The sequence below is a fragment of the Colobus angolensis genome, unplaced genomic scaffold (assembly GCF_000951035.1).
Source record: "Colobus angolensis palliatus isolate OR3802 unplaced genomic scaffold, Cang.pa_1.0 Scaffold126, whole genome shotgun sequence".
NCBI classification, from domain to species: domain Eukaryota; kingdom Metazoa; phylum Chordata; class Mammalia; order Primates; family Cercopithecidae; genus Colobus; species Colobus angolensis.
In genome coordinates this window covers 5,661,211-5,684,212 of record NW_012113808.1, presented here as the reverse complement: position 1 = coordinate 5,684,212, position 23,002 = coordinate 5,661,211, and the positions used below count along the sequence as shown (strand labels likewise).

At 45.1% G+C, this 23,002-nt stretch overlaps 1 protein-coding gene across 2 annotated transcripts in view; it reads left to right on the top strand.

The window, feature by feature from the left end:
* The window catches only part of LMX1A (LIM homeobox transcription factor 1, alpha), a 156,462-nt gene extending 135,408 nt beyond the window's left edge, over nt 1-21,054 (top strand). For both annotated transcript variants that reach the window (XM_011933354.1, XM_011933353.1), the window contains exons 5-9: nt 9,104-9,276; nt 12,143-12,220; nt 14,483-14,552; nt 16,881-17,051; nt 18,881-21,054. In XM_011933354.1, the coding sequence (XP_011788744.1) occupies nt 9,104-9,276; nt 12,143-12,220; nt 14,483-14,552; nt 16,881-17,051; nt 18,881-19,041 (653 nt within the window). In that variant the 3' untranslated portion in view covers nt 19,042-21,054. The remainder of the gene's footprint in view (nt 1-9,103; nt 9,277-12,142; nt 12,221-14,482; nt 14,553-16,880; nt 17,052-18,880) is intronic.
* Nucleotides 21,055-23,002: the final 1,948 nt, after the last annotated feature.

Genomic DNA, 23,002 nt, shown 5'->3' with positions numbered 1-23,002 from the left:
TCTCAGATAATTTATCCTTCAAAAGACTAGTAATTAATATAGAAAATTGGACTACTCCAAAGAGAGATGGTATTCGATCCACTTAAGTTACTTCCCAAATTAGGACAAACACACTCAAACCGTATTCATCTGAACCTAATACAATGTCATGCACATAATACTCCAAGCCTAGTGAACCACAGGGAAGCTGGATTAATGAGCTTTATCTAGACTGAGCTCTGAGCCCCAAACATCTGAGTCAACTTGTTATGAGCTCTACAGTCTCCTTCTTGGAGGCCTGCCAAATCAAAACAAAACAAGTTATGGTTTCAGTTAGTATATTTACCCAGGCTTGATTTGAATACAGTGATGCTGGTGGGGAGGAATCTTCTGATATTTCAGTTGCCAGTATTTGCAGTGTCTGACAAATCTGTGTGTAGGTACATGCAGTATACACCCATGCTTATCAGTTTGGACTACATGTGGCCATGTTTTTATTAGATAGGAGAGAGAAAGAGATGGAAAAATTCAGAGAGGGAATGATGGAGAGAGAGAGTGCGCGCGCGCGCGCGTGTGTGGGTGTGTAGAGGGGAGACAGAGCTAAGGTAGGTGTTAGCTTAAGATCTATCCAAATGTGAAAAGTCCTGAAACTGATGCAAATCCACAGTAATTCTACCAATCAGTCCCAATACTGTCCTGTTTTCCTGAATACCTCCCAAGCACAAGGTCTCCCTTCATGAGCACCAGCCAGCTGAGGAAAGCAAAGGGAGAGGCATCCAGGCTGTGGCTGGCTGCCAGCACTCAGAGTGGAGACACACAGCTCCCCTTTGGGGCCTGCCTGGACGTCTGAGCTGGAATGCCCTGCCTTTGACCTGCCCGGCCCCTCCCCCTGCCTGGCACAGAAACCCCCATCTGCAGTGGACATCTTTGAACAAAGGTGTCTTTCTTGGGACACTTTACCTACGGCCTGACTCCGGCATGCAGCTTGGTTTCTGTCTGCTCTGCTCCTGGAGTGCTTAGTGCACTGTGCTTGGAGATTTTCCTTGCATTCGCCCTGGTGGGGATTGCAGTGGAGGGGCAGGATAGTTGGGGGGTGTAGCGGGGGAGACGGGAGGGCTTGGGGAGATATGGGGATTTAAAATAAGCTCTGCCCCTTTTGTACTGAAAAGAATGGTTTTTCCAGCAGGAGCTCAGGGTCAACTTTTCACCCCCTCCAGAAAACCTTCTTTCTTTCCTCACTCTTTAATAACAGTAATGCTGCCTGCAGTTAGACAGCACCTGATATTTTGCAAGCACCACATATCCTTGGATCTTTACAACAACCCGTGAGGCAAGTCAAGAAGGCAGGGAGAGATAGGGGTTGAAGAAAGAGCATCCCAGCTGTGTGTCCTTGGGCAAAAGATCACCTTACTTTCTTCTTGGGCCTCAGTTTGCTCATTTGTAAAAAACTGATAACAAGGCATTTCCTGCCTCACAGGGTTGTGGTAGAAACAGTGAAACAATGCAATTATAAAGTGATGCCATGACAAGTATTAGATAAACATAAGGGATTTTTAATTCATCTCATAGATGTAGAAATTGCATCTCAGAGACATGAGGAATTTTATCCAAGGTCACACAGCTTAGTAGCAAAATTAGGACTAGGATCCAGGTCTCCTATTTTACAGCCAAAATTACTTTCCACCACTCCACACACCTTCCCATAGAAAGAGTAGTCTTTAGTGGTTATTAGTAATTAATGGGAGACAAAGCATTTGATTTTCAGCACACTTGGCCCAGGGCATGTACAGGTGACTGTCAGTTGCTTACTATGTCTGATATGCTGGCTAAACAGCCTGTTCCTTTTCTCCCTGCAGGGGTGCCTCTGGGCCTCGTCTTGGAAGTAGACAAACCTTGCATGAAGCCTGACCCTGCCACCTATGCCCTGTGTCTGTTGAGACTGGTTCCTGTACCTCTTTGAGGCTATGTTTATTCCTCGGTTAGGTGCAGTGTTCCAATAAGACCTTCCATGCCATGAAAGGCTGTCTGAGGCCCCAAAGGGTCAACACTCATCTCTGCACACACCTTCTCTCTTTCCTTCCTGTCCTTTGTAACACCTCCTTCCTCCCATTGGGCTTTCTAAATCCTCTCCTTCCTTACCTGGAAGCCTTCTTCATTCATTAACTTCTCTGACTAATCGATACTCCTCTTTTCTAAATGCTCACACTTTTTTTTTTGGCTTTTACTATGCCTGAAGAACTTAACCACATACACTTTTATATACTTTATTATCTTTTACATGCCAACTCACTCTAACTCAGTTTTATGTTCCTTAAGAGCAAGGGGTTCTTCTTCTTTATCCCCTCACAGTGCTAGGAACAGTGCTGAATGTGTAGTGGAATGCCAGGAACATTCATATTTGAGGAGCCTCCATTCCAAGTCAATGTCTTATTTCCATGTCATTAGGTATTTTGTGACCTTGGCATAAAGTGCCCTGTCTCCCCTTTTCTCCCTGGCAACTCCTGGTCACCATTTGTGTCATTCGTTTTCAGCTCAGGTAACACCTGCACTGTGAACCCTTCCCTAGTCCCCTCTCTTAACTCCTCTGTGCAGTTATTATTTTGGTGCTGGGTCTTTTTCCTCTACTAATCACATATCTCTGTGAGAGCAGAGGCTGAATCTTCATCATCCCTGGATCCTAGGATTGTCCCTGTGCAGTGCTGCACACATGAGCCGGTAACAAATGCTTATTGAGTGTAAGACTAAATGAAAGAACTCCAAGTCAAATCTTTTACCAGAAGTTGTTTTTGGTCTGAGTTGAAACTTCCTTGAAGAACTATGTGTCAGACAGTTTCAAAACAGTAGCTACATGGACTCTGCTTTTCTAGAGAACTGCACTTTTTGCCTCTTGGATTTTAAATGCTGCTTTGAGTTCACTGCATTGAGAGCTGACCGCTGCTATTCTCAGGGAGAATGGAATTCTCCTCCTACAGTGCAGGGCAGGGACTGAATAGCTTCCTATATATCCTGTCTTCATAAATTCCTCCCTTCTTTCTTTCCCTCCTACCTTCCCTCACAACAAATCCCAGACCCTTCCTCTACTCCCCCTGTCTAAAAGACATTTATGAGGCTCATCACTGGGGAAGCATCTGAGGCCCGTTCCTGCCTCTCCCTGCCCTAGCATGAAGGTCTGTCATCCCCTCCCTCACCCTCGCCTCCTAGGCCAAACTCAGATATCTCTTGCCCTGTTTATGGGCCGTTGGGATTTTTCCAACAACCCGAAATGAATCTCTGAGGCCCCACAGGTAGTGCAGCTCCGTCTCTGAGCCATAAACCATGGCTGGGTCTTTCATCTGCCATTGCTTATGTCATAAACGAGTGGGAGGAACAGCAAGGGGGAAAAAACAGCCCTGAACCATTCCAGATTTTTTTTTTTTAAAGAAAGGGGAAAGAAAGGCCCTGAGAAACATGTTCAAACTTTGTGCCAAGCAAATTCATTTCACTCTGGTAGGCTGTGCGTGGAGACTTAATCTCTGGACTTCCCCACTAGGAGTCAGATTTATGCTGCGTTTGTGTCTAAATGGCCTCCAGGGATGCTGACATTTGTTGTTGGAGAGCAGCGAGTGGTGTTCCTTTCATCTCCGCTGAGGGGTGTCAGCTTAAATTATGAGGGATCGCTCTGGCCTGCATCTGGGAGTGGGAGTCTCTGGCAAAGGAGAGGGGCCGCCTCTCCTTCCACTTCACTGCTCTGCTGTTTAAAGGTTTTTCTTCATCTTCTGCTCTCCAGTACTCCTCTTGGTTCTGGGGGCAATCTCCTGGCTCTTTTAGAAATGTCCTTTCTCGTGAACAAATTGATCAGTGTAAATTTTAGGCACTGCATATTTTCATGGAGAAACTGAGATCCGAGTCAGGCAGGTCTGCCCTTGCTGAAAGAGAAAACAAAAGCCTCAGTGAGTACCCCAAGAGCAGCTTGGAAACTCCCCAGGAGAGTCAGAAGGCACCATTATACCCATAATATTTACACTACAGTAGATGGAAGCTGGGTGATGGTTAACAAGGGTCCAGATTCCTGTTGGCAGCTGGGTTGTGGCATCTGTCTGTACTTTGAGAGGTGCCAAAAGCTTCCTCTGTTCCTCTATCTTCAGAATCTCTCTGGCTCAGATGTGCCAGGATGCCCCAAATTCCACATTGGTGACTGTTGGGTAGTGGCACTTCTTATTAAATGCATATATGTTATTGATTGTGGGAGAGAACACATCAAACCATGCTAACCATGAGCAGTGCTTCCTGCCTCCAGAGTCAGAGCTGGAAGAACGGGACACAGGATGCGTAAGTTTTGATGAAGAACAAGAGGTCAGGAGAGGTCTAGGGGAGGGGTTAGCAAACTATGGTATGCAGGCCAAATCTGGCCTGATGCCTGTTTTTGAAATACAGTTTTATTGGAACACAGCCATGCCCATTCATATTGTCTGTGGTTGTTTCTGTGCTATAATTGCAGAGTTGAGTAGTTGCAACAGAGACTGTGAGGCATGCAAAGACTAAAATATTTACTCTCCGGCATTTTCAGGAAATGTTTGTAGACTCCTGGTCTAGAGCATGAAATGCTTCTTAGAAAGCAAAATGGAAGGTGTAAAGGGACAGAAAAGATATCTAACAGGAAGGAGGACTCAAAGAAAGAAAATGCACCACAAAAGCAAGAGAAACACTCCAGAGACAAACCACCACTACTGCTGCTACTGTTAACCCTGAGCAACATGGGTTTGAACTGTGCAGGTCCACTTATATGTGCTTTTTTCTTTTTTTGACCAAATGCAGACAGTATTCAAGGGCTGTGAAACCCGCATATATGCACTGTGGGAGACCCACCTTTCCTATAGCCAGGTTAGGCAGGACCAGCTGTGGGACTTGTGTATGCACAGGTTTGAGTATTCCCCTGAGTATATGCAGGGGTCCTGGAACCAATCTTTCTCCTCTTTCCCCTTCTCTTCTCGTTTTGAAAACAAATATGTTTTTCTCTTTTCTTGCGGGGTTGTGGAGAGAGGGAAGGAGCAGCCACCTGTGGTGCTCACCACCTCCCCCAAAAATAGGCCCCAACAGCTAACCTAGGAGGTGTTCTCTTCCCCTCTCTTCTCTGTTGGTTCATGATGGCACGGCAGTTCTTTGGGGATGTACACATGTCCCAGGCAAGGCTGAGTACAGCAACAGCAGTAGGAGGACCCCAGAAGGCCCTTAGCCATCCTGCCTCTGGGGCTCTGAAACTTCAGAAATTGCACCTTCCTTCTTCAACCAGCTCCAACTCCCCCTCCCTCTGTTGCTCTCCCTTCTCACAAGCACACAGGCAGAGTCCACAAAACCAGCTCTACATGTTGGCTGGGGTCATATCTGCAAAGAGAGAGAATTGAACACCTGCAGTGTAAAACCTTAACTGAGACTTCCCACTGATCTGAGACTGTAATTAACTGACAACACATGTCAGAACTAAGAATATGTCTTTTATGCTGAAATAATAATGATTATTATTATTTATTAAATGCCAATTATTTCTGAATGGTGCTAAATCCTTTACATATATCATCCCATTTAATTCCAACAACACTGTTACTTTCTCTGATGAGAAAATTGAGTCTTGAGAATGTGTTCAGAATCAAACACAGTAACTGGCAGAGCTAGAATTTCAGCCTGAGTTTATATAACGCTAAAGATACCATTGTAGATACCATGTCACATTGCTGTCCTGGATGGTATCAATATCAATATAAATGAACCATTGTCATTAGTTTAGACTTTACATTTTCATTAGTTATGTTATCCAGCTTATCAATATACATTTGCATCAAACTATGTGAGGAATGACTGTAAAAGGATCAATGCAAGTACTGTTTTATTGAAAAGACTGGTATGAGGCATGAGGTTTCTGGAGACAATACAATTGCATTTTAAAATATATTCTATACTGGGGATTTCCCAACTCTCTTTTGTGAGCCCGGCCTGCAGGCTCAGCCTCTTTTCTTGCCTACCTTGAAGGAGATCTGCATGATCCCTGGGGTGGGGCATTAGCTCCATTTCCTCAGAAATGTCACTGAAGTCATCACTAGTGCTAGAGGAGCATCGTTTTTACCCCTGGGAGTCCACCACCAGAGAGAATTGCTGGCCTCACTAAACACCAAAGTTTGGGGTGCCTCTGAGCAGTAGGATCAATAGGGTCTAGCAAGGGCAAATCTGTGCAGTCAATGGCTCTCTTTTTTCTATATTTTATCCTCTTGTGGGATCTCCTTGTTTTCCTGAGGCTCTTAGTTCTTAAGTGCTTGTTTTTTTCTTGCCATTCTGAAAACCTTCTAGAAAGATTTTATAATCACACCAAGGTTATATCTGAGATCAGCTTACCACATCACCCCCTGGAAAACAGCAACCTCAGACTTTAAGATGCCAAAGTAGCCACCCCTTGTCATGAAGATTCTTGCTTTAACTTTCTTCTTTAATTTTTTGGGAGCTTTTATTTGTACTATTGAGAGTGGTGAGGCAGAAGGAAAAGACACCATTTTCATACCATCTATTAAGGGCTGCCTGAGTGCCAGGACTGTGTTAGTTGCTTTACACACAACAACCCTACTTCTGTGACACCCACTGTGTGGTATTATTGTTGTTGCTATGTAGATACGGAAACCAAGGCTCAGCAACATGACATAACTTGCACAGGGCCATACTTACAGCATGGGGTCAGAACTGGGATGGAAACCTAGGTCTGCCTGTATCAGTCTCTTTTCAATTATATTGAAAGGGCCATGACCTCAAGGAACTCACAATTTAGTGTTCCTTTCATGTTCAACCTTGTTTGTTCAAATGTTCATGGAAAGAAGCAGCCATTGTCCTTTCAGATTAAATAAGTTTTTTGGATCTGGCAGAGCCAAAAATGAGAACTCAGCTAATGTCTATGCTAAAACAGCATGTGCCCATGAGCATCCTTCACAGAGGAGGGCAGGAGGAAAGAGAAAGGATGTGTAGCTCACACACAGTGGGTCCTTTCTTTTCTTTTTATTTTTTTTAATCTTTTTAAAAATTTTTTTATTTATTATTTATTATTTTTTATTTTTTTTTATTATACTTTAAGTTCTAGGGTACATGTGCATAACCGACAGGCTTTTTTTTTTTTTTTGAGACGGAGTCTCGCTCTGTCACCCAGGCTGGAGTGCAGTGGTGCGATCTCGGCTCACTGCAAGCTCCGCCTCCTGGGTTCACGCCATTCTCTTGCCTCAGCCTCCCGAGTAGCTGGGGCTACAGGCGCCCGCCACCACGCCCGGCTAATTTTTTGTGTTTTTAGTAGAGATGGGGTTTCACCGTGTTAGCCAAGATGGTCTCGATCTCCTGACCTCATGATCCATCCACCTCGGCCTCCCAAAGTGCTGGGATTACAGGCGTGAGCCACCGTGCCCGGCACAGTGGGTCCTTTCATCTTTGCTTTCTTGAAGTGGCCAGAAGGGATTGGCACAGGGGAAAGCCATTGAGGCAAAGATGTTCGCTGGAGAAAAGAGGGTAGTTGAACTCTGTGAGAACCCAGAGAAAAATTAGGTTCTTGTTAGATCATTTTGGCATAGACTTGCCTATGGCTTTTATTATTATTTTGTTTCGGAGACAGTCTTGCGCTGTCACCCAGGCTGGAGTACAGTGGCGTGATCTTGGCTCGCTGCAACCTCCACTTCCTGGATTCAAGCAATTCTCCTGGATCAGCCTCCCAAGTAGCCGGGATTACAGGCGCCTGCCACCACATCCAGCTAATTTTTTGTATTTTTAGTAGAGACAGAGCTTTGCCCAGGCTGGTCTCAAACTCCTGAGCTCAGGCAATCCACCCACCCCGGCTTCCCAAACTGTTAGGTTTATAGGCATGAGCCACCACACCTGGCCTGCCTATGGCTTTTAATGCCAAAAGTAAAAAGAAGTCTTTCTTACACAGGTATGTCCCAGACCCTAGAAGCACTTTCTCAGGAGTGTGATGTCTGTGGAATGTAAGAAGTAGCTTGGAAAAAGAAAGTGACGTATACTAGAGGTTTTATTTCCCTTCAGAGTTAACCCTCGTGTTGTTCACTGCTTATAGAGTTGAAGTATTTCAAATAGTTAGACAATTACTTTAACAGTAGAGAGTTACTTACTTTACAGAAGAGCAATGTTGACTAGTTATCGGCATTATCTGTCTGTTCTGAATTATCTGTACTGGCAGATGATCTAATGCTTTTCTCTATGGCCTTTTTAATAGTAGTATTTTCTACCACTTGGCAGTAACTAGAGTTTCAGACATAGTCTCTAGGTCTAGTCTTGAAAAATGATGTCTAAGAAATGATATTAATCATCAACACTCATTGAGCACTTATTATATATCAAGGCTCATTGGCATTTAGGGCACTCAGTGCTGTATTAGTATAAACTCATTTAATCCTCACAGCAACCCCAATGAAGTAGATTCTCGTATATATCACTATTTTGTAGAAGAGTACATTTAGTTGTAGAAAGTTAAGTAACTTGCCTGTATTAGTCCATTTTTACACTGCCATAAAGACGTACCCGAGACTGGGTAATTTATAAAGAAAAAAAAACTTAATTGACTCACAGTTCTGCATGGCTGGGGAAGCCTCAGGGGACTTTCAATCATGGCAGAAAGTGAAGGGGAAGAAGGCAGGTCTTACCGTGGCAAAGCAGGAGAGAAAGAGTGCAAAAGAAGCCACACACTTTTAAACCATCAGATCGTGTGAGAACTTACTCACTATCACAAGATCAGCATAGGGGAAACCGCCCCCATGATCTAATCACCTCCCACTATGTCCCTCCCTCAGCATGTGGAGATGACAATTCTGCAGACCCAGAGCCAAACCATATCATTGCCCAAGGCCACACAGCTAGTAAATGTGGAGCCAGGATATGATGCTGTGATAAAGCCTGAGGTGTAATGGTGGACTTTCTGCTGCCTGTCTCTGGGTTTTAGAAGTATTTTTCTTAGCCTCTTCCTGGAAGCTTTCAAATCAATACTACATAGGTTATTGCTCTCATACATAAAGGCATCCTGGAAATGTGGTCCTGGAGGACTTGCTATGGAATAACATACAGCTCCAGGAACTGGCTTTCAGGGACTGACAACATTGTCTTTTTCTTCTTTTAGGTAAAAGTGATGATGAAGAAAGTCTTTGCAAGTCAGCCCATGGAGCAGGGAAAGGAACTGCTGAGGAAGGCAAGGACCATAAGCGCCCCAAACGTCCGAGAACCATCTTGACAACTCAACAGAGGCGAGCATTCAAGGCCTCATTTGAAGTATCCTCCAAGCCCTGCAGGAAGGTATAGGAGGGAGCAGGGAGGAAAATGAGCTGGGCCCCACTTTTCTGTGTGCACTCAGACCCCTCTGGGATCTCAGTGGACATTGGGGGTCAGAGTGGTGAGGAAGACTGTTTACACAGAGCCTGCACAGGTGGCTCAAGCCCTGTTGGAGACTTCAGAGGTCACTAAGCTGTGGCCAGGATGTGATAGACTCTCCCCAAGCTTTCATGCATGCACACCAACTCCACCTTTCATTTCATGGAGCACACCTTTCATTTCATGGAGCACAATGGGAGCAGTAATAATGATAGGTGCCCATTGTGGTGTAGATCCAGATGCTGTAAAACAAAGAGTATAAAAACACAGTGGCTTGCAGTATGTACTCTTTTTTTGAGTCTGGCTTTTTCCACTTGGTGTGGTGATTTGGAGATTGACTCCTTCCTATTTCAGCATTCTACTGTAGAGGTGTGCCATGGTTGGTTTGTCCATGCACCTGTTGATGGGTGTTTCGGGTTGTATCTAGTTTGGGACTGTTTCAAATAGGACTGCTATGAGCATTCATGTAAAAAAATACAGTGGTTTAATGAGACAGGAGTTTATTCTCTTCTGTCACAGTCTAGAGGTGAGCAAGGCAAGGCTGGTGGGTGGCTCTGTTATCCATCTCCTGGGTTCAAGCGACTGCTCCAGTTGTCACCATGTTTCTGGTCACCAGGTAGAGAAAGAGGAAATGGAGGGCAAGCACCCTGCTTTTTAAAGATGTATCCAGGGGTTGCTCAAATCATTTCTCCTCCTATATTTTGGCCAAAATGTAGTCCTGTGGCCACACTTCCTGCAGGGAAAGTTGGGAAATGAGTCTGTCTGGGTGACCAAGAGCCTTGCTAAACTTAGTGATTCAATTACTCATAGGAGGAAGAAGAATAGATATTGGGGACAATGAGCAGTTTCTGCCATAAATAGCAGCGCCCATTTATTGAGTACTTATTGTTTATCGACTGCCTGTCATATACTCAGTACTATCTTTTACATGGTAAAAATAAAGAAAACAGGGTATTCTTTACTGAAATTCACAAGGGAAATACATTTTGAAAAAATGTTAGCATTATTTTTCCTGCATCCTTTTCTGTATTAGTCAGCTTTGTCTGTGATAAAACAAGCAAACAAAACGTCATCATGGCTCCCAACAAGCATGTATTTTCCCTTCTTGGACTGTGCATTGGCTATGGCCCAGTGGGGTGCAGGTTCCAGCCTGCTCCACCTGTCTGTCTTTCGAGGCATTTGAGGGTCCAGGCTGAAAGAGCAGCCCTCTCCTGGGCATGTTGTTCTCGTGAGGATGGCAGGAGGCAAGAGGCCAAGTCAGAGTGAGAAGCCCATCGAAAACCTCTTGCTGGATATCAGACATATCACATCCCACAGGCCAAAGCAAGGCATGGGCTTAGCCCAGCATAGGTGCAGTGCTCCACCACAGAGCAGGGGAGGGAAGGATGGATATTTATTGAGCAATAGTCTAGCCTATCACAACTTCTGACTTTCGGAAAGATTCAGTTGCAGATTCACTTTTTCTGCCCTTTCAGCTCCTTATGCTCCAAGAGAGGTACGGTAGAAAGTGAAATGCCCCCAGATTGGGCTTGCACCAGGACAAATTATAATCTTCCTCACTTATTTACTTCTTCCATGTATACTAAACTCCCAGCCCATGTATGGCTTTGTGCTGGGTGCTTGTCCCGGGCAGCTTCCAGGTAACCAGCAAGAAGGAGATGCGTGTACACATTACTGTAACACCAGAGAGGGGGCTCTGAGGACCATAACAGAGGGGAAGCCAGGAAGCAAGGGAAGGGAAAGGTCACTTTGGTCTAGGCAATCAGGCAAGGCTTTGTGGAACAGGTGGCTTTCGAGCTGGGCCTCTGAGGAATGGATAGGGTTTCAGCAGGTGGAGGTGGGCCCCTGAGTACACTCCTATTTTAGTTGGCTTAGCAGAAGGATGTGCTGTAAAAACCTGTTCTAATCATTCCACTTCTAAGCCTTGCCCCAAATGGCATGATAAAGGGGAAGTACTTCTCAAGGCCTCAGTTTGCTCTACTCACACGTTTATTCAAGGAGCTCTTTCAATCCCATCTCCTCCCCAGGATCTAATCAAGAGAGGGCAGTGTCTCTCAGGCCCCCTCTGAAAACCTGTGCTTCTTGCCCTTTCTCTTCTCGACACCTTGCCAGACCTCACTGTGTGCCTGTATGGTGGGCAGATGTTTACATGTATCTCTTTATTATCTGGATCCCAGTTGTCCTGTCTCCGCCACAGCCCTAGCACACATGCTGGCCTCAGAGTTGTCTACCTGGCTGTGCCGGATTCCAGATGGCTCTCATCTTATTCTCTTTGGGCAGGGCTCACTCGGGGTAGCAGTCAATATGGATATTTGTGAAACACCCAAAGTTACATAGAGACATGAGGGACAAAACCAAAAATTAAGGTCAATGAATTTAGGCAAGAGAGGAGAGCAAGAGAGAGCCATTTGTTTTTCCAAAGTGATTTTCACTCTCAGATCTCCTGAAGTAGGTCAATGCATATGCATGGCTTATAGCTAAAGCACAATAGACTAATGTCTAAACCACTTGAAGGCCTAATTTCCAGAGCAAGAGAAATCCAGAAACACCTCTTGGGAATGCACATGTAAATTAATAATTATTCTTTTGTTTCTTTACCTGGTGAAGGACTTTCTCTCTACCTGAAGGGAAGCAATGTTCTCGTGTTTGTGTTTATGCTCAACATTAAAAACTATCCAGCTCCTAGAGCAGATACAGTCTTTTGGCCTCCTCATGTATTATATAAAAGACGTGCTACCTCCTACCCTGAGATGCCAATGTGCCTACATTTCTCATATTCAATTTTTCCAAGGTGAGAGAGACTCTGGCTGCAGAGACAGGGCTGAGTGTCCGTGTTGTCCAGGTGTGGTTCCAGAACCAGAGAGCGAAGGTAACCTTTTTCTTACTTTTATCTGTCCCTGTGTTGCTGGTTTCCTGAAATAATCACAGTAGAACATTGTACTTGCTGCCAGGTTTTCTCACCTTAGCTCATTGGATAGAGTAGTTCTCTTGATTCAAAAATTCTGTTATCAATAGTTATTTTGGCCACAGTAGCCCTGCAGAAGGGGAGAGAGAAGGCATTCGTTTTAGTGAAATTGCTTGTATTTTCCTAGTGGCCATGACTGTGAATTTGGCCAGCCATCTGTATGAATAAATGTCTTTCTGCGTCTTTTGGTAAAAGCATGGTCTTTAATTCATATTTACTTAACGCAAATACCAGAGTTGTTTTAAAAGTAGCATGCATACGACTGGTCTGAGACAATGTTGTGACAGGGTAGAATGAGTGCCTTTTCTTACTTCTCCCAGGGCCCAGCCCTCACTAATATAGGCCCAAGCCGTCATACTGTCCTCTGGATCCAATGAAGCTCTATATTCCCTCATCATGGTTTTAGTTTTAGACCTTTTTACTCATTCGTCTTCCTACCTCTAAAAATACATGTGTCCTGTGGACTGTTTCTCAAGAGCCCTGATCTTTAGTGGACGATATGAGGAAAAAACAAACTCTATATTTCCTCTGCTCTTACACTACAACAATCAGTGCAGAATGCTGCTGTGACAAAATATATGGAGATATTCTCCATACGCCAAGCAGGCAATCAATTGTGCAGTGGATACCAACTGGGTGTCCTCTAATTCTGACACTCTCTACCTGGAAATAGTGTCAGACTTCACAGGTTGAGGGTTCGGTCCCACAAGACTGCCCTCCCCTTTAAATGCCAATTGCAAGCTCCAGGTTGTTTTACCTGTGCTTTGGATCAGCTAGCTATAAATTGGGATTCCCGTGACCCCACTCCTTGGGTTTGATTAATTTGCTAGAGCATCTCACAGAACTCAGGGAAATACTTACTTATATTTACTGCTTTATTATTAAGGATATTACAATGGATGCAAATGAAGTGATGCATATGGCGAGAAATGGGGGAAGGGTATGAAGCTTCCCTGCCCTCCCTGTGCACCCCAATCTCCAGGAATCTCCATGTATTCAGCTGTCTGGAAGCTCTTGATCCCCATCCTTTTGGGGTTTTATGGAGATTTCATTATGTAGGCGTGATTAATTAAGTAACTGGCCATTGATGGTTAATTTAACTTTCAGCCCATCCCTTTTCCACAGAGGTTTGGAGGTGGTGCTGAATGTTTCAGCCATCTAATCACACCCGGGTCTTTCTGATTATCAGCCTCCACTCTGAAGCTACCTAGAGGCTGACAGCGGTCAGTCAGTCATTAACATTCAAATAGGCATTGCTTTGGAGAGTCCAAAAATTTTAGAAATCGTATGCCAAAAAACAGGGTCGACAACCAAATATATACTTTACAGTATCACAGGTTATCTCTTTATTTGATCGTGATTGGTTAAGGTAGCATTTCCCTAAATGACATCCTCAGAACAGGGCTATTGATGTGTTATTCCACCAAAGAAAGACTCCATGGTGCAATAAGTTGCAGAAGCCCTATAGTCTATGGATTCATAAAGCACAGGGGCCCATTTAAAGGTCTGAAAAATCTTGCAATAGAGAAAATGTTTACAAAAATCTAGTGTTTCCTATGCACAGACACATACACACACTCAAAGTATATGTCAACATCTCATGGAACCCTGGTGCTCTATGAAACACAGTTTGAGAAACATTGAGTTAAAATATTCCTTCAGGGAAGCTTGCATGTTAGTAGGGTACTTTGGAAGAGGCATGAATGTCTGGATAGGCTCATCTCAAACTTAAGGGCCAGCAGACAGGGAGGGGGAAAGGAACAGCCTCTTGGCTGATCCCAAATCACAACCTGTCAGTATCCTCTTGTTCCATACATCCAGCCTGGGCTGCAAATTTCACAGTCACACACTTATTACCTAATGTAAGATGGTCACACCACAAGCAGCAAGTTTTGTTTGCTGAGGGAAAATCCCTGTTTCTGCTAAGACTAGCTGCACCCCTGCTTCCCAGTCTGCTGTCTTTATACTGCTGCAGAGTAGAAGAGCTCTCAGCTGCAATGCTTCTAGCACATGGGGCTGGCCACTGAGGCTCCTTTCCTAAGTAAGAGCTAGAGCTTTACCAACAAGCCCTCTCCCAGGGAAGGCGTCGCTTCCAGGCCCCCACCCTACCATGTGAACATGCTACAGGTCACCTGACTTCTAATCCTGTGGTCCTCTCCTTATCAGATGAAGAAGCTGGCCAGGCGACAGCAGCAGCAGCAGCAAGATCAGCAAAACACCCAGAGGCTGAGCTCTGGTAAGCTGGTGCCTCCTCCCAGGCAGTTCTGGCTGGAATCCAGGCTGTTCCTACCAGAGGCCTCCCACTACCCAGCTCTTTGGATGACATATCTGGACTCAGTGAAGCCTAGACCATACCCGCTGGAGAGATAAGGCCTTCAAGGGAGGACTGAGCCATGAGGAACTTGTGAGAGGGTTGAGGACGCCTGGGCTGCATGCAGGCTTAGAACTGCTGACTGGGGATGGTACTGACCTTATCCACGGCATCCGGGCCTGGATCCCACCACAGTGTCAGGGAGAATGTGTCAGGACTACTTGCAGAGTCACAGATACGTTCAGTTTCTCATCTTGTTTAGTTCCCCTTCCAGGCGAATTGATTTAATAGAAGATGCCTCGGTGACTTGCTTCTTTCCAAAATAATGCAAAGTAGTAAAAATAATGATAGCAAAATAACAATGCCCTCCTTTGTTGAACAGTTTTATAGATTGGTGTTCTCATACCCGCTGACTTGACTTTTACAACACCCACTCCTGGAGGTGAGTGGAGAAGTTGTTATTACCCCCATCTCACAGATGAGCAAACAAAGGCTCTGCAAGACTGAATGTGGCCCTAGATCAGTAAGGGAGGGGGCTGGAACTGGAACACTGTGTTCCACACGCCATGCTGCCTTCCCATCTCTACCCAGGTGGACTTTTAAAAAAGTCAGAGTGGGCCGGGCGCGGTGGCTCAAGCCTGTAATCCCAGCACTTTGGGAGGCCGAGACGGGCGGATCATGAGGTCAGGAGATCGAGACCATCCTGGCTAACACGGTGAAACCCCATCTCTACTAAAAACACAAAAAATTAGCCGGGCGAGGTGGCCGGTGCCTGTGGTCCCAGCTACTTGGGAGGCTGAGGCAGGAGAATGGCATGAACCCGGGAGGCGGAGGTTGCAGTGAGCTGAGATCCAGCCACTGCACTCCAGCCTGGGCGACAGAGCAAGACTCCGTCTCAAAAAAAAAAAAAAGTCAGAGTGATATGAGGATTAGGGAGGAGGGTGAAGAGGTGCAGACTGTGGGAGACTTCATGGAAGTTAAAAGGAAGAAAAAAACAAGAAATACTATTTTAGAACAATGTCATTCTTAAAGGCTATGCCCCTCACCCCCCAGCTCAGCTATCCAGAATTCCTTGAATGGTTTGTACCTTAAAACAAGGTTTCTTACATTTTAATATGCACGTAAATCAACTGGGATTTTGGTAAAGTGCAGATTCCAATTCATAAGGAAGGTCTGGGTGGGCCACAAGATTATGCCTCTTTAACAAGCTTTTCGGTGGTGCCATTGCTGCTAGTCTGTGGGCCACACTTTGAAGTCTGTGGAATGTGATCCTAGTTCTCAGGCCCCTCAGCACAGCCTCTTATCCTCATATGGACCCTGCCTTGTGCTTGGCATCAGGTCTAGGCTGAATCCAGAATTTGACTCTTGCAGCCAAGAGTTCCCTTAGTTTCTTACCTTCTAGACTAAACACTATGTTAACAACAAGGTAGATGTTAGGGAGAGAAGAAATAAAACAGGGCATGGGTGTGGGGAAGGGTGGAGCAGCAAGCTGGTTAGATCTGAATTCTGCCCTCAGCTCCACCCCTAAGGCTCTTTTTGTGGGAGCAACTTTTCCTTGTTCCTCAGGCTGTGTGCATCCCTAGGGTAGGACCCTAATGCCTGCTAGTCCTACCTCACAGGACCCCTGTGCAGTTCAAAGAGAGAAGAATGCATCAAAGCATTGTGAGAACACAAACTCATGTGGCTTGCGACTTAGTTTACATAATTCTAAAGGCAGCTCCAAAGGTAGACTTAAGGAAGCAGAGGCTGGTGGGGAAATAGTCTCTGTTCTTCCCATTTTCAGAGAACCTCAGCAAGATGTGGTGGCAGGAAGTGAATCCTGCTTTTCTTATAAAATTCTATCTACAAGCATAGCAAGCTATAATTCCAAAGCATACACAGTCCTATGGAATCTTCCCGTCAGCCCCATGAGGTCAACAGGTCACAGCTCCCACTTGACTGATGGGCTCATACTGGTTTATCATAGACAGATCTTTAGATACATTTACTCTAGTGACTGTCAAACGTGTGGCTAGCATCACAACCTTTTATTGAAATGATATATTTCAAGGATGTTCTCAAAGTTCAACATCCCAGCACCTACCCTATTCCTATCCTCCAAAGTGATTCCTGATGGCCTCGGGTAGGACAAAGGCTGGAGCCACTGATGTCACCTCATCCCATTTGATTTTATAAATGAGGGAATCAGGACCCAGGGAAGTCACATGCCAGGCTGCACATTGAGAATGACCTGACTGCTTCTTTGTTCTACAGCTCAGACAAATGGTGGTGGGAGTGCTGGGATGGAAGGAATCATGAACCCCTACACGGCTCTGCCCACCCCACAGCAGCTCCTGGCCATCGAGCAGAGTGTCTACAGCTCAGATCCCTTCCGACAGGGTCTCACCCCACCCCAGATGCCTGGAGACCACATGCACCCTTATGGTAAGAGGGACTCAAGCCCCCCGGGCCCTCTCATAACTTGTATGGGTTTGTCATTCCCTCCTAAACACATCTACGCAGTTCCCAGATGCACACCGAAGCTCCAAAGCAGAATAATGTGCCCTACAAAATACTGCTAGAATCGCCTAACCAATGGCTACAGGAGAAAGACCTTCATGCATATTCATTAGTGACCCTTCCATTTATCTTGTTTTCAAAGCTTCTTGTTTGTTGGTTTTTAATAGGAACTTGTGCTCTCCTTGTAGACCTGTTTGTTGTCATTGAATTCTGCAAGTCTTGCGCTTTCATGCCAGATGTCAGCAGTATCAGTGCTAAGGAAGGCCTTAATTAAGCAAACGTTTACCTTAAGTAAGAAAAGATATAAAAAGCACAGAAGACAAATTTTCTATCTGGACTGTCCTACTATGGATACTAATAGGTGTCTAATTTAACTAGTGAAACATAAACTGACTTGTAAAGTGAAAAGTATCTCCCTTATACCCACCCCACCCAAAGAAGCATTGATTTAAATGCTGCATGTATGGATAGCTGAGCCTCTCCCACTTACCCAGCTTTGTGCTTAAGCTAATGGACAACAACTGGGGGCCTGAGGACCCAGAGTAGGGGGCTGGGTGAGCTTTGGAGTGAAGGCTCAAGTTAAACCTCAACCAAGTATAGGGCATTACATTTTTATACAGAGAAGGTTAGTGGTGTATGTAATGCATTGGTCTATACTGTGTAATCTGATAAATTACACTGACAGTTAAAAAATAATTTTATGCAGCAAGCCTTCAAAACATTAGTATCAGAGATTCATGCCACAGATAACAGATTTTGTTAAACAACTTCTTTCTTGCCTTCATTTAAAAAAAAAATCTGTTGTTAAAATCACCCCTACCTTCCCATAGCACACATTCAGCAAACATTTATTAAGACTTGGCCCTTGGCAAGCCCTTCCCTGGCCGACTCCATTCATTGGATGTTCAGTGATAGCCACCCTCTTGGCTTCCTTGGAAGTCACAGGTCACATCTGTAGCATTCTTTACTCCACCCCTGTGGGAAAACAGGGCAACTACATTTTTTTGCAAATTCTTTTCAGAGTCTCAGGGGTTGTGTTACTTAAAGTATCCCTGTGATGACTCCTTTAATAAAATGAGTATTTAAAGCCCCATGACAAGTTGTATAAACTCCAGTTTTCACCTCTCCTATTTACTTGAAGTGCAGGCAGAACATTCTTTGCCTCCACTTCCTAGTTGCAGTGATTCCTCAGCTGTTTCACTGTGCGCCCTACTGGCTTCCCTATGAAAGGTGTAAATTAGTTGAAGGTAGGCACCCAGACTTCCTTTCCTTTGCATTACAAATTTGGGGTAACAGCTGATAGTTAGTAGACCCTTGGTGTTTGAAAGAACAAATGTTACCACAGGAGTTTTCATTAACCTCACTCAAAGAGCTTTTTTTTTGGTTTTGTTTTTTTGTTGGTTTTACCATCCCTTCTTCAAGCATCATTTTTTAGGCCCAAGTCCTGTGGGAGCTCTGCCCTGTCTCTCCAGCCTCTGGTGACATGTCCTGCCTACTCCCCACACTCCCTGTCTAGACACTGTGACATTTGCTTATGTTGCCCTCAATTTAGCACTTTGTCATGTCCTGGTTTAGATTGTTTTCACTTGTTGCACTTTGGACACGAGCTGCCTAAAGAGAATATAGACTTTTTGTAGAAAGTTTCACATGGGGCATGTGCTCAGGCAACACTTGTTGAATTCAGCTGAATATCCTGACAGTGAAATGTGTCACCTCTTCCAGACCCTCATGACAGTGTTTCCTCTCCATTTCAGGTGCCGAGCCCCTTTTCCACGACCTGGATAGTGACGACACCTCCCTCAGTAACCTGGGTGACTGTTTCCTAGCAACCTCAGAAGCTGGGCCTCTGCAGTCCAGAGTGGGAAACCCCATTGACCACCTGTACTCCATGCAGAATTCTTACTTCACCTCTTGAGTCTTCCCCTAGAGTCCTGTGACTAGGCTCCCATATGGAACAACCATATTCTGTGAGGGGTCACTGGCTTTGGGACAGGGAGGCCAGGGAAGAGGTGGGTTGGGGAGGGAGTTTTGTTGGGGATGCTGTTGTATAATGATATGGTGTAGCTCAGCATTTCCAAAGACTGAATACATTATGGATTGCATAGTTTAATGTTTCTAATAAGAGTCTTAGCGTTAGATATGAAGATGTGTTTATCATTAAGGACAGGGACTTTTAATATAGACATTCTCATGCAAACTAGATACTTAGGGACTCCTAACAACTTCCCACCATGTCGGGGAAGCTCTTGTCAAGAGGTGCATATGTCTATCCATCTACTCACCCATAGACAGAAGGACAGACAGATAGATGTGTGTGTGAGTGTGTAACCTTTCATATTTTACCCTCAAAGTTTATTCCTAATTATAACAGACACCAACTGTACAGCAAAAGTAACTTTATTTTCAGTGTGAACTATATTTAAGGAAATGCTTGATGCACTTAAGTTATAAAATGAGATAATTTACTTTTATAAACTTTATTTTTAGTTTGACGAGACTAGTCAGCAGGGCAGAGAGGGCTGCTCCACCTAGCCCCATAGCTTTGAGTGCTTGGGTTCATTCTGTTTTCAGAGTGTCTTTCAGGTCTGGAAAGCAATTCTGTGTGGCTGGCGGTGTTCTCTCTTGCATTCTTGCTCTCTTTGGGGTTGAATCACTGGGCAGGGGTGGGACAGAATAATCCCTGATCATGTTCTGAGAAAATGTAAAGCCCAGACTCCTGGGCTTTCTTTTAAATTCTGACAAGTGGTTGTTGGGCAGTGCTCGGAAGGTTGGTTCAGCTCTTGAGCTTCAGCAACTGCAAGTGTGGATGAGGCTAATAGTATGTACCTACCTCACTGGGAAACACCAAGGCTTAATTCATTCCCAGGACACATGAGCAGGGCTGAGACTAATATCTGATATTTGTTTAAGATACAACCAGGCCACTCACTTGGCAAAGGAGGGTACATAGGGTTGCAGAGCAGGTGGCCTCCCGAACTCCCGAGGGCAGTTTTGCCTGCTGAAGTCCCTCTGCAAAGCCTGTGCTGGAGGAGACACCAGCTCAGAGCAGCTCAGAGGGATCCCAGAGTCCCGGAGTGGGGAGGAGGCGAAGGCTGAGGGGATAGAAGAGGGCCTGGTGGTATTCTAGAGCAGGGGTGGGCAAACTGCTGCCTGCAGGCCTGCTTTCTGTGGCTTGCCAGCCAAGAATGGTTTTTACTTTTTTTTGAGGTCATTAAAAAAAAAGGAGAAGAAGAATATATAACAGGCTGTCTGTGGCCTGGAAAGCCTGAAATATTTGCTATCTGTATTGTCTGGCCCTTACAGAAAAAGTTTGGGGCCCCTTGTTTTAGAGGGTCTGTTTCTAAAGAACCTCATGGAGCTCATAGAGGCAGAAGGGTCCGGTGGAAACCCCTGGCTCTTCCTTCCAACTCACTCTTCTGATCCTCAGCACGGAAGACCCAGCAGCCATTGTACACGGAGACAGTTCCACACCCTGGTCTCCAGTTGTGGTGCTAGGATGGGATCGTTCTGTGCTAGGAAGCCTCCTGGGAAACCAGAATGAGTTGGTGGGGAAGACAGAGGGTCACTGTGGACCTATCCGGGAGGGGCCAGGACAGGGTTGGTCTTACTTCTGGGGACATCATTGGAGACTTGAACACAGAGACACGTCCCTATCACCCTGGCAAGGCCAGAGGGAACATGTCCCCTTATGGTAGAGTCTATGTCGTGTGATTTTTTGTGCTCTTGTTTATAATTTATGCAAACCACCAAGAAACCCAAACCAGTCTGATGAGTGAAAATTATGCAGATGCTGTATGGCCCCACAGGTTTCTGTGGTAAAGACCAGTTGGAGAATGTAGCAGATACTATGTGAGTGAAAATGAATAGAGATCCTTATTCCACTCCTTAATGGCATACCAAGATGAAATTAAAAATCTCTTACAAATGAGCTGTTGTTTATTCAGGGATTGGATGGTGGGTGGGGAACCAGGGGGGCATGGGAGTTTTGTCTACAAAGCCATGGGGATGAGCTTATGGCAAAGCTTTGAATGAATGGAAAGGATGACTACAGCAAAACATAAGGAGAAAAGGGTCTTCAACTTCTTGCCAAGATGGACAAAGACCCCAGTCTTGACCCCACAGAAGGAGGCAGTAGGAACTTTCCATCACCACCATCAAGTTCCCTCAGGGCAGAGCAGTTTGTGACATGTGATGAGGGAACACTTGCTTGGAAATCAGAACAGAGTGACGGGGCAGGAGAAAGATTTCTCATGCAAGACTGAAGGCAGATGCCTAGCCAGGATGGGAGAGCCAGGCAGCAGACAGTGGCTCCCTGACAGAGTCTCCCAAAGTTATCAACAATTTTCAATGTGATATATGGTGGGCAAATAGGACTATGGAGAAAAGAAGTCAGGAAGCAGTATGGATGTAAGACCAGGAGACATACTCACAGGGGAGGATTGTTTTTTGTCTGTTTTCTCCCCCACTTGCAATTGTTCAAAGCCTGCAACCCCCACCTCTGGCTCACTCACCATATGTTAGAAGCTGGCTCTTCCTCTTGCTGAGGGCCTGGAAGGAGATAGATGTGTATTATAAGGCCAGGTTGACAGGAGGAGCCCACTGAGGAGGCCTTATCTCAGACCGGCCTCCACTGGACTGACCTTAGTTCCTAACTCCAGCTTCCTGGGAGAGCCTAGGCACAAGCCCTTTATCCCTCATATTTGCCTAGTGAGCAATGACCTGACCTTCAGAATCAGCATACCTGGCCTTCTCAAGCCTACAAGTCTGGGTTAGGTGCCTATATGGACTACTTGGACTAATGCTACCTGCTGCAACAAATAAACCTCCAAATATTATAGTAGCTCGAACACAATAGAAATTTATATTTTTACTCACATAGAAGACCTGGGAAGGAGTTTGGGTTAGAAGCACACCTCTCTTTCATGCACAGTGAGGGCTCTGCTCCTGGCTTCCAGGCTTTCACTGGGGATCAGTTGTCTCCATTCATCTTTTCCCGTTCCCACTGGAAGTGGATGAGTCTAGATTGAATTCCCAGCTCCTGGACTTACTAGCTATGTGGTCTTGGGCAGGTTCCTTCACTTTGCTGAGTTGATTCCTCAGGGATGGTACTTGTTTCTACCTCAGGGGGGTTTGTGAGCATGGGTGAGATAATATGTGTGAAGCACTTAGCCCCGCGCTGGGAGTATAGTAAGGACCAGATGAGTGTTAGCTGCTGCACGGCGGGCCAGACCTGCTCTTGGAGTTTGGTCATTGATGAAAGGCTGCTGGGAGTCTCAGACCCTATTTGAGGAAAAAGAAGAACACATCCTGGTTCACCTGACCTCAGAAGGTATCACTTCTTACCATCACCTCCTTAAATCTCAGCGTGTCTTCCAGAGCCTGAGCCAGAATTGTGGGGGAGTGTCTGCTGTGTTGTTTTAAAGCATGCAGATAAAATTCCAATTATGACGACACATTCAGAACTCTAACCCCCAAGGAGGAGCAGTCAGGTCCTAGGAAATTCCCCCAGCCACCTATTGTCACCTGCTTTTCATGACCTGCATGATGGGGAAAGCCTTCGGGCTAGGCTCAGAGTGGAAAGCCTGGATCCACAGGTTGAGCCTTCACACCTCAAAGGACCTGTGCCTTTGAGAAAGGGCAGAAAATTGAGTTCACCTAAAATGAATCAAAAATGGGAAGAAAATGGAGTTAATTTGTCAGTTCCAAACTCAAAGACAAAATAAAATTTAACTGAATTGCAAATGAAATCTAAGTTTGTCTATCTCTTTCACTCTTTTTCTTTCTCCGTCTAAATCAATTTAAACTAGGATGAACCCTATTAATTATATGACTTAACAAGAATAAAACTGTACCTTCAAGAATTAAAACTGAATCGT